The sequence below is a fragment of the Oncorhynchus masou genome, chromosome 28, assembly GCF_036934945.1.
Source record: "Oncorhynchus masou masou isolate Uvic2021 chromosome 28, UVic_Omas_1.1, whole genome shotgun sequence".
In the NCBI taxonomy this organism is placed as follows: domain Eukaryota; kingdom Metazoa; phylum Chordata; class Actinopteri; order Salmoniformes; family Salmonidae; genus Oncorhynchus; species Oncorhynchus masou.
In genome coordinates this window covers 10312807-10325306 of record NC_088239.1, presented here as the reverse complement: position 1 = coordinate 10325306, position 12500 = coordinate 10312807, and the positions used below count along the sequence as shown (strand labels likewise).

Sequence of the window (12500 nt, the reverse complement as noted above, 5' to 3'; positions counted from 1 at the left end):
TGATTGGTAGAAGACTGCAGATATGGTTGTCCTTCTGGAAGATTCTTCTATCTCCACAGAGGAACTGGTGTTCTGTCAGAGTGACCATTGGGTCCTTGGTCACCTCCCTGACCAAGGCCCTTCTCTCCCGATTGCTCAGTTTAGCCGGGTGGCTCAAGGAAGAGTCTTGGCGGTTCCAACTTTCTTCCATTTTAGAATGATGGAGGCCACTGTGTTCTTGGGGACCTTCAATGCTGCAGAAATGTTTCGCTACCCTTCCCCAGATCTGTGCCTCGACACAATCCTGCCTCGGAGCTCTACGGACTATTCCTTTGACCTCATGGCTTGGTTTTTACATGCACTGTCAACTGTGGGACCTTACATAGACAGGTGTGTGCCTTTCCCAATCATGTCCAATCAATTGAATATATAACACAGGTGGACTCTAATCCAGTTGTAGAAACATCTCAAGGATGATCAATGGAAACAGGATGCACCTGAGCACAATATCAAGTATCATAGCAAAAGCTCTGAAAACCTATGTAAATAAGGTATTTCTGCTTTACATTTTTTTTTAAATGTCAATGAAAACCTGTTTTTGCTTTGTCATTTCAGGGTATTGTGTGTAGATTGGTAATGGAAAAAAATGTAATACATTTTAGAATAGGACTGTAACGTAACAAGATTTTGAAAAAGTCAAGGGATCTGAACACTTCCCGAACACACTGTACATTGCTGATGTCACAAACACAAGTGGAAGACATAAAGCTGATGTCACAAACACAAATGGCAGACATATTTCTGATGTCACAAACACCAATTACAAAAATTATATTGCAGATGTCACACACAAATGGCAGCCATTATATTGCTGATGTCACAAACACTAATGGCAGACATTATATTGTTGATGTCACAAACAATAATGGCAGACATTATATTGCTGATGTCACGCACAAATGTGAGACATTATATTTTTTAATTTAAGTATTTTTATTTCACATTTTTTAACCAGCTAGGCCAGTTGAGAACACCTTTATTTAACCAGGTAGGCCAGTTGAGAACACCTTTATTTAGCCAGGTAGGCCAGTTGAGAACAAGTTCTCATTTGCAACTGCGACCTGGCCAAGATAAAGCATAGCAATTCGACACAAACAACAACACAGAGTTACACATGGAATAAACAAACATACAATCACTAATACAGTAGAAAAATCTATATATAGTGTGTGAAAATCAGGTAGGATAAGAGAGGTAAGGCAATAAATAAACCATGGTGACGAAGTAATTACAATATAGCAATTAAACATTGGAATGGTAGGATGTGCAGAAGATTAATGTGCAAATAGAGATACTGGGGTGCAAAGGAGCAAGATAAATAAATAAATACAGTATGGGGATGAGGTAGATAGATGGGCTGTTTACAGATGAGCTATGTACAGGTGCAGTGATCGGTGAGCTGCTCTGACAGCTGGTGCTTAAAGCTAGTGAGGGAGGTAGTGAGGGAGTCTCCAGCTTCAGAGATTTTTGCAGTTAGTTCCAGTCATTGGCAGCAGAGAACTGGAAGGAGAGGCGGCCAAAGGAAGAATTGGCTTTGGGGGTGACCAGTGAGATATACCTGCTGGAGCGTGTGCTACGGTGGGTGCTGCTATGGTCACCAGTGAGCTGAGATAATGTGAGGCTTTACCAAGCAGAGACTTGTAGATGACCTGGAGCCAGTAGGTTTGGCGACGAATATGAAGCGAGGGCCAGCCAACGAGAGCATACAGGTCGCAGTTGTGGGTAGTATATGGGGCTTTGGTGACAAAACGGATGGCCCGTGATAGACTGCATCCAATTTTTTGAGCAGAGTGTTGGAGGCTATTTTGTAAATGACATCGCCAAAGTCAAGGATCGGTAGGATGGTCAGTTTTACGAGGGTAAGTTTGGCAGCCTCAGTGAAGGATGTTTGTTGAGAAATAGGAAGCAGATTCTAGATTTAATTTTGGATTGGAGATGTTTAAACTGAGTCTGGAAGGAGAGTTTACAGTCTAACCAGACACCTAGGTATTTGTAATTGTCCACATATTCTAAGTCAGAACCGTCCAGTAGTGATGCTGGACAGGCAGGCAGGTGCGGGCAGCGAATGGTTGAAGAGCATGCATTTAGTTTTACTTGCATTTAAGAGCAGTTGGAGGCCACGGAAGAAGAGTTGTATGGTATTGAAGCTCATCTGGAGGTTAGTTAACACGTTGTCCAAAGAAGTGCCAGAGGTATACAGAATGGTGTAGAGGTTTATCAAAGAATCAACAGCAGCGAGAGCGACATCATTGAGAGTCGGCCCGAGAATTGGAAGAGAGTCGGCCGAGAATTGAACATATTGCAGATGCCACACACACAAATGGCAGACATTATATTGCTGATGTCACAAACACAAATGGCACACATTATATTGCTGATGTCACACACACACACAAATGGCAGACATTATATTGCCGATGTCACACACACACACACACACACACACACACACACACACACACACACACACACACACACACACACACAAATGGCAGACATTAAATTGCCGATGACACACACACACACACACACACACACACACACACACACACACACACACACACACACACACGAATGGCAGACATTATATTGCTGATGTCTGATCTTAAATCAATGGGAAATATTGAGTCGGTCTGATGTAATGGAGCCAGTCTCCGTCACTGAATTGGACAGATGGACAGGAATATGGCACAGACACAAAAAGATAGACAGAGAGAGAGAGAGACACACAGACACTATAAAGAGAGAGGAAGGGAGAGGGAGAGAGAGAGAGAAATATAGAAAGAGAGAGGGAGAAAGTGGGTGGGAGAGTGAGTGAGTGAGTGAGTGAGTGAGTGAGTGAGTGAGTGAGTGAGTGAGTGAGTGAGTGAGTGAGTGAGTGAGCAGGTGAGAGAGGGAGGGAGAGACGCTTGCGGTGACTTAGTTGAACACAACATTCTGTATCCTGTTAGTTGACATTGATTGGTGTCTAAACACACAAGCACACTCATCCTGACAGTGTGTGTTTAGATGTGTCACTATCTAAACAGGGGTCCCTGGCAGGCTCTTTATAAGTGACGGACTGCTTATCACTGCTTGGCAATGAACTAACGACGAGACCGCACACACTCCCATCACACTCTTTGTTTATTAACACTGGGGTCGACACGAAGTGAGAAAACAAAACCAGGACCCGGGACCAGATGATGGAGGGTTAAACTGCGATGTCATGAATGATACTGCCTGAAGGAAGATAGTTTGTTGAGTGTCATTAAAATAATCAATAGGGAGGACTATCTATCAAAACAGAACGAGAGCCAGGGAAACATGGGGGAATAGGGAGACCGAGAGAGAGAGTGAGAGAGAGTGAGAGAGAGTGAGAGAGAGAGAGAGAGAGAGAGAGAGAGAGAGAGAGAGAGAGAGATAGGGAGAGAGAGAGAGAGAGGGAGAGAGACAGAGAGAGACAGAGAGAGACAGAGAGAGACAGAGAGACAGACAGACAGACAGACAGACAGACAGACAGACAGACAGACAGACAGACAGAGATCAAGGGAGACCGAGAGAGAGAGAGACAGAGATCAAGGGAGACCGAGAGAGAGAGAGACCGAGAGATCGAGGGAGACAGAGAGAGAGAGAGACCGAGAGAGAGATATCGAGAGAGAGCGATAGAGAGAGCCAGAGAGAGAGAGAGACAGACAGAGACAGGCTATGTGCTCACTGCCAACAAAATGAGGTGGAAACTGAGCTGCACTTCCTAACCTCCTGCCAAATGTATGACCATATTAGAGACATATAGTTCCCTCAGATTACACAGATCCACAAAGAATTCGAAAACAAATCAAATGTTGATAAACTCTCATATCTACTGGGTTACATTCCACAGTGTCCCATCACAGCAGCAAGATTTGTGACCTGTTGCCACAAGAAAAGGGCAATTAGTGATGAACAAACACCATTGTAAATTCAACCTATATTTATGTTTATTTATTTTCCCTTTTGTACTTTAACTATTTGCACATCATTACAGAATTGCATATAAATAGATATATATATTTATATTTTCTACAGTCAATTTGTTATTATTTATTATCTATTTCACTTGCTTTGGCAATGTAAACATATGTTTCCCATGCAAATAAAGTCCTTATATTGTATTCGAAATACAATTAAATTGAATTGAATTGAGACAGAAAGAGAGAACAAGAGAGAGAGAGAGAGAGAGAGAGAGAGAGAGAGAGAGAGAGAGAGAGAGAGAGAGAGAGAGAGAGAGAGAGAGAGAGAGAGAGAGAGAGAGAGAGAGAGGGGGAGAGAGGAGAGAGAGAGAGGGAGAGAGGAGAGAGGGAGGGAGGAGAGAGAGAGAGAAGAGAGAGGAGAGAGAGAGAGAGAGAGAGAGAGAGAGAGAGGGGGAGAGGAGAGAGAGAGAGAGCAGAGATAGAGAGAAGAGAGAGGAGAGAGAGAGAGGGAGAGAGGAGAGAGAGAGAGAGGAGAGAGAGAGAGAGAGAGGGAGAGAGAGAGAGAGAGAGAGGAGAGAGAGTAAATGGCAATGAAGTCGCCCATCAATTTTCTGCCACAGTTACCATCTCATTTAACCATCACACCAAGGCTTTAAATTACAATATTTTGGAAAGACATTTGAAAGCCAAAATATTTTTAAATGTTATAATGCTTGACTTGTTTATGTATTTAAGCAGAAAAGAAATGATGAATTAATCTAAATTCCATGTGGAGAAACATCAATTTGACTACAAGAGCCAAGGCTTGATGTGTCCACACACACACACCCACACACACACACACACACACACACACACACACACACACACACACACACACACAGGGCTATATTTTAAAACCTTAATGCAATGCTAAATCTAAGCACTGGTGATAGTGCTGTAGGATCGGAGGTTCGTAACCAGAATTATGGACAGTAGCTGGTGATAGTGCTGTAGGATCGGAGGTTCGTAACCAGAATTATGGACAGTAGCTGGTGGTGGCATAAAAGGCTGTTAACGATTTATTTTATTTTATGAATAAACACGTTGAAGGTGTGTCGAGGCTTGACCCCTCACTGGCCAATCAGAATGTGCTCCATGACCCCTCACTGGCCAATCAGAATGTGCTCCATGACCCCTTACTGGCCAATCAGAATGTGCTCCATGGCCCCTTACTGGCCAATCAGAATGTGCTCCATGACCCCTTACTGGCCAATCAGAATGTGCTCCATGGCCCCTTACTGGCCAATCAGAATGTGTTCCATGACCCCTCACTGGCCAATCAGAATGTGCTCCATGACCCCTCACTGGCCAATCAGAATGTGCTCCATGGCCCCTTATTGGCCAATCAGAATGTGTTCCATGGCCCCTTACTGGCCAATCAGAATGTGCTCCATGGCCCCTCACTGGCCAATCAGAATGTGTTCCATGGCCCCTTACTGGCCAATCAGAATGTGCTCCATAACCCCTCACTGGCCAATCAGAATGTGTTCCATGGCCCCTTACTGGCCAATCAGAATGTGCTCCATGACCCCTCACTGGCCAATCAGAATGTGCTCCATGGCCCCTTACTGGCCAATCAGAATGTGCTCCATGACCCCTCACTGGCCAATCAGAATGTGCTCCATGACCACAATTGGATTGTTAGTCCACTATAGCCTATATAAAGCAAACAAGCTGATGTAGACAACTAAATTGTGAACATTTGACATTTGTACCACCTTACCGCCAGTCGAGAATAAAGCCCCAAAGCTTATCCCAGCTGGCACCCTACTTCATTTAGTACACTGCTTTTGACTAGAATCCTATGGGTGCTATGGATCCTATGAGCACTATGGGTCCTATGAATCCTATGAGCACTATGAGCCCTATGGGTCCATTGAGCGCTATGACCCCATGGGTCCTATGAACACTATGATCACTATGGGTCCTATAAGCCCTATGGGTCCTATGAGCACTATGACCCCATGGGTCCTATGAGCACTATGAGCCCTATGGGTCCATTGAGCGCTATGACCCCATGGGTCCTATGAACACTGTGATCACTATGGGTCCTATGAGCCCTATGGGTCCTATGAGCACTATGAGCCATATGGTTCCTATGAACACTATGATCACTATGGGTCCTATGAGCACTATGAGCCATATGGTTCCTATGAACACTATGATCACTATGGGTCCTATGAGCACTATGAGCCCTATGAGCGCTATGGGTCTTATGAGAACTATGAGCACTATGGGTCATATGGGTCCTATGAGCACTATGAGAACTATGAGCACTATGAGCACTATAAGAACTATGAGCACTATGTGTCCTTTGGGCCCAATGAGCACGATGGGTCCTATGAGCACTATGGGTCCTATGAGCACTATGAGCACTATGAGCATTATGGGTCCTATGAGAACTATGAGCACTATAAGCACTATGAGCACTATGTGTCCTGTGAGCCCAATGAGCACGATGGGTCCTATGAGCACTATGGGTCCTATGAGCACTATGAGCACTATGACCACTATGAGCACTATGGGTCCTATGAGCACTATGGGTCCTATGAGCACTATGGGTCCTATGTGCACTATGGGTCCTATGTGCACTATGGGTCCTATGAGAACTATGAACACTATGAGCACTATGAGCACTATAAGTACTATGAGCACTATGAGCATTATGAGCACTATGAGCACTATAAGAACTATGAGCACTATGTGTCCTGTGAGCCCAATGAGCACGATGGGTCCTATGAGCACTATGGTTCCTATGAGCACTATGAGCACTGTGAGCATTATGAGCACTATGAGCACTATTGGACCTATGAGCTCTATGAGCATTATGAGCACTATGGGTCCTATGAGCACTATGTGTCCTGTGAGCCCAATGAGCACGATGGGTCCTATGAGCACTATGAGAACTATGAGCACTATGAGCACTATAAGAACTATGAGCACTATGTGTCCTTTGGGCCCAATGAGCACGATGGGTCCTATGAGCACTATGGGTCCTATGAGCACTATGAGCACTATGAGCATTATGAGCACTATGATCAATATGGGTCCTATGAGAACTATGAACACTATGAGCACTATGGGTCCTATGAGAACTATGAGCACTATAAGCACTATGAGCACTATGTGTCCTGTGAGCCCAATGAGCACGATGGGTCCTATGAGCACTATGGGTCCTATGAGCACTATGAGCACTATGACCACTATGAGCACTATGGGTCCTATGAGCACTATGGGTCCTATGTGCACTATGGGTCCTATGTGCACTATGGGTCCTATGTGCACTATGGGTCCTATGAGAACTATGAACACTATGAGCACTATGAGCACTATAAGTACTATGAGCACTATGAGCATTATGAGCACTATGAGCACTATAAGATCTATGAGCACTATGAGCATTATGAGCACTATGAGCACTATAAGATCTATGAGCACTATAAGTACTATGAGCACTATGAGCATTATGAGCACTATGAGCACTATAAGATCTATGAGCACTATGTGTCCTGTGAGCCCAATGAGCACGATGGGTCCTATGAGCACTATGGGTCCTATGAGCACTATGAGCACTATGAGCATTGTGAGCACTATGAGCACTATAAGTACTATGAGCACTATGTGTCCTGTGAGCCCAATGAGCACGATGGGTCCTATGAGCACTATGGTTCCTATGAGCACTATGAGCACTGTGAGCATTATGATCACTATAAGCACTATTGGACCTATGAGCTCTATGAGCATTATGAGCACTATGGGTCCTATGAGCACTATGACCACTATGAGCACTATGGGTCCTATGAGCACCATGGGTCCTATGAGCACTATGGGTCCTACATGCACTATGGGTCCTATGTGCACTATGGGTCCTATGAGCACTATGAGCACTATAAACAATATGGACATTATGAATCCTATGATCCCTATGAGCACTATGAGCACTATGGGTCCTATGAGCACTATGGGTCCTATGTGCACTATGGGTCCTATGTGCACTATGGGTCCTATGAGAACTATGAACACTATGAGCACTATGAGCACTATAAGTACTATGAACACTATGAGCATTATGAGCACTATGAGCACTATAAGAACTATGAGCACTATGTGTCCTGTGAGCCCAATGAGCACGATGGGTCCTATGAGCACTATGGGTCCTATGAGCACTATGAGCACTATGAGCATTGTGAGCACTATGAGCACTATAAGTACTATGAGCACTATGTGTCCTGTGATCCCAATGAGCACGATGGGTCCTATGAGCACTATGGTTCCTATGAGCACTATGAGCACTGTGAGCATTATGATCACTATGAGCATTATTGGACCTATGAGCTCTATGAGCATTATGAGCACTATGGGTCCTATGAGCACTATGACCACTATGAGCACTATGAGCACTATGAGCACTATGAGCACCATGGGTCCTATGAGCACTATGGGTCCTACGTGCACTATGGGTCCTACGTGCACTATGGGTCCTATGTGCACTATGGGTCCTATGAGCACTATAAACAATATGGACATTATGAATCCTATGATCCCTATGAGCACTATGAGCACTATGGGTCCTATGAGCACTATGGGTACTATGGGTCCTATGTGCACTATGGGTCCTATGAGAACTATGAACACTATGAGCACTATGAGCACTATGAGCCCTGTGAGCCCAATGGGTCCTATGAGCACTATGAGCATTGTGAGCACTATGAGCACTATGTGTCCTGTGAGCCCAATGAGCACTATGGTTCCTATGAGCACTATGAGCACTATTGGACCTATGAGCTCTATGAGCATTATGGGTCCTATGAGCACCATGGGTCCTATGAGCACTATGGGTCCTACGTGCACTATGGGTCCTATGAGCACTATGAGCACTATAAACAATATGGACATTATGAACACTATGAGCACTATGAGCACTATGAGCACTATGAGCACTATGAGCACTATGAGCACTATGAGCACTATGAGCACTATGAGCACTATGAGCACTATGAGCACTATGTGTCCTGTGAGCCCAATGAGCACGATGGGTCCTATGAGCACTATGAACACCATGAGCATTATGAGCATTATGAGCATTATGAGCACTATGAGCACTATGAGCACTATTGGTCCTTTTTTTAACCATTATTTAACCAGGCAAGTCAGTTAAGAACACATTCTTATTTTCAATGACGGCCTGGGAACAGTGGGGTAACTGCCTGTTCAGTGGCAGATTTGTACCTTGTCAGCTCGGGGATTCGAACTTGCAACCTTTCGGTTACTAGTCCAACGCTCTAACCACTAGGCTACCCTGCGGGTCCTATGTGCACTATGGGTCCTATGTGCACTATGGGTCCTATGAGCACTATGGGTCCTATGTGCACTATGGGTCCTATGTGCACTATGGGTCCTATGAGCACTATGAGCACTATAAACACTATGAACATTATGAATCCTATGATCCCTATGAGCACTATAAACACTATGAACATTATGAATCCTATGATCCCTATGAGCACTATAAGCCCTATGAGCACAATGAGCACAACGAGAACAATGAGCACTATGGGTCCTATGAGCCCTATGAACACTCTGAGCACTTTGAGCACTATGACCCTATGGGCCCGGGCCATAAGTAGTGCATTATAGAGGGAACATGGTGCCATATTGGACAGAGCCCCTGATCAGATGGACTCAATGCTCACTATCTGGACCAAGACTTTGAGCAAATCTACAGTGTCCAGGTTTACTCTGGGTTCAGCTTGGTGTTAGCTGCTGGTTTATCCTGCATTAGTCTATTCGCCACAACGAATACACACACCTCTAGAGGGAGTACGCTACGTGGCAGGTGTCTGGAGAGTTTAAGAGAAGGACATAGAGCTCGCAGGTGAGGCCAATTAACAGCCAATTAACAGGTCTGAAGACCTAAACTATATATACAAAGGTATGTGGACACCCATTCAAATGAGTGGATTCTGCTATTTCAACCACACCCGTTGCAGATAGGAGTATAACAATGAGCACACAACAATGCAATCTCCATAGACAAACATTGGCAGCAGAATGGCCTTACTGAAAAGCTCAGTGACGTGGCACAGTCATACTGTAAGTGCTGTTATTGTGAAGAGGAAACATCTAGGAGCAACAACGGCTTAGCCGCGAAGTGGTAGGCCACACAAGCTCACAGAACGGGAACCGCAGAGTACTGAAGCGTCTGTCCTCGGTTGCAAAACTTCAGAGTTCCAAACTGCCTCTGGAAGCAACGTCAGCACAAGAACTGTTCGCTAGGAGCTAAAGTGAAATGGATTTCCATGGCCGAGCAGCCGAGCAGCCGCACACAAGCCTAAGATCAACATCCGCAATGCCAAGCGTCGGCTGGAGTGGTGTAAAGCTCGCCACCATTGGACTCTGGATCAGTGGAAACATGTTCTCTGAAGTGATGAATCACTCTTCACTATTTGGCAGTCCACTGGACGAATCTGGGTTTGGTGGATGCCAGGAGAACGCTACCTGCCCCAATGTATAGTGCCAACTGCAAAGTTTGGTGGAGGACGAATAATTGCCTGGGGCTATTTTTCATGGTTCGGGCCCCTTAGTTCCAGTGATGGGAAATCTTAACACTACAGCAAACAATGACATTCTAGACGATTCTGTGTTTTCAACTTTGTGGCAACAGTTTGGGGAAGGCCCTTTCCTGTTTCAGCATGACATTACTCCCGTGCACAAAGCCAGGTCCATACAGAAATGGTTTGTCGAGATCGGTGTGGAAGAACTTAACTGGCCTGCACAGAGCCCTGGTCTAAACCAAGATCGGAAACCTTTGGGATGAATTGGAACACTGACGGCGAGCCAGGCCTAATCGTCCAACATCAGTGCCCATCCTCACTAATGCTCTTGTGGCTGAATAGAAGCAAGTCCCTGCAGCAATGTTCCAATATCAAGTGGGAATGCTTCCCAGAAGAGTGGAGGCTGTTATTGCAGCAAACAGGGGACCAACTCCATAAATATGCCCATGATTTAGGAATGAGATGACGGATGAGCAGCTGTCCACATACTTTTGGTCATGTAGTGCATCTGAGAGGAACGCCTAACGACGTTGCCTGGGTTTTTTAATAAGGTCTGGACATTTTTAATTTGAGCACTATCACTGTTTTTACCACCATCACCTGAATGAGGTTAATTAAGCTGCTTGTGCTCGGTGACTGTTGAAAGGTTGTCTGTGGTGCACCCCAAATTCAGCAGGGATTGAACTTGACCGTGGATTTCCCAGAGTCAGATAGCTTGATCACCGTGTCAAACATGACTAAAAGGTTATTCTGGGCCATTGTTGTGGGCGCTGCTAAGCCTGTGTTGGATGGAGACTCTTTCCCTACGGGCAGACTGTAACACGAAGCAGGGCTCAGGGGCTTTTGTGCCTTTGGGGACACATTTAATTGAGGCGTGTTATGGCAGATTTGACTTGTGTGCCGTTTCCTGTTTGTCTGGAGAAGTGAAGGCCTGAAATTTCATTTCTCTGGTTGAGATAAGACATGAAAAACTGACAGAGCCTCCCGTTCTGATAGACACAGAGAGACAGAGGGGAGGGGGGGGGGAGAAGGAGACAGAGAGATGGAGGAGCTCAATGTTTAGAGAATTACCCCGACGGTGAACGGAACAGTAAACAGAATCCTCCATCAAAATACGTTCCCTTGTTCTCTCTCCTCACAGTTAAAAGTGATACTTCAATAATCTCTGTCTTCTGAAGTTAGCTTAGGAAAGACAACAAACTACAATCAGCAGAGGACATAGCTTAGCTCATAACTGGGATGGTAAGAGGACAGAGTTTAGCTCATAACTGGGATGGTAAGAGGACAGAGTTTAGCTCATAACTGGGATGGTAAGAGGACAGAGTTTAGCTCATTACTGGGATGGTAAGAGGACAGAGTTTAGCTCATAACTGGGATGGTAAGATGACAGAGTTTAGCTCATAACTGGGATGGTAAGAGGACAGAGTTTAGCTCATAACTGGGATGGTAAGATGACAGAGTTTAGCTCATAACTGGGATGGTAAGAGGACAGAGTTTAGCTCATAACTGGGATGGTAAGAGGACAGAGTTTAGCTCATAACTGGGATGGTAAGATGACAGAGTTTAGCTCATAACTGGGATGGTAAGAGGACAGAGTTTAGCTCATAACTGGGATGGTAAGAGGACAGAGTTTAGCTCATAACTGGGATGGTAAGATGACAGAGTTTAGCTCATAACTGGGATGGTAAGAGGACAGAGTTTAGCTCATAACTGGGATGGTAAGAGGACAGAGTTTAGCTCATAACTGGGATGGTAAGATGACAGAGTTTAGCTCATAACTGGGATGGTAAGAGGACAGAGTTTAGCTCATAACTGGGAAGGTAAACACCTTAACTAGGTGTGCTAGTGGTGGGTTAATCTTTGTATTTATTTACAGTGTCTTCTCACCATCTCTGTCTGTTGGTGTGGAGGCCTGACACCCAGGTGGGAGGTT

The 12500-nt window shown here is 45.0% G+C and overlaps 2 protein-coding genes across 2 annotated transcripts in view; one reads left to right on the top strand and one right to left on the bottom strand.

The window, feature by feature from the left end:
* The window catches only part of LOC135517153 (catenin delta-2-like), a 586832-nt gene that overhangs the window by 496698 nt on the left and 77634 nt on the right, over positions 1-12500 (bottom strand). The gene's annotated exons all lie outside the window — the stretch shown is intronic.
* On the top strand, positions 5045-9640 carry LOC135518487 (repetin-like). The gene is made up of 4 exons (XM_064943658.1): positions 5045-5431; positions 5495-5653; positions 6072-9130; positions 9307-9640. The coding sequence occupies exons 1-4, from the start codon at positions 5045-5047 to the stop codon at positions 9638-9640; spliced, it is 3939 nt and encodes a 1312-aa protein (XP_064799730.1).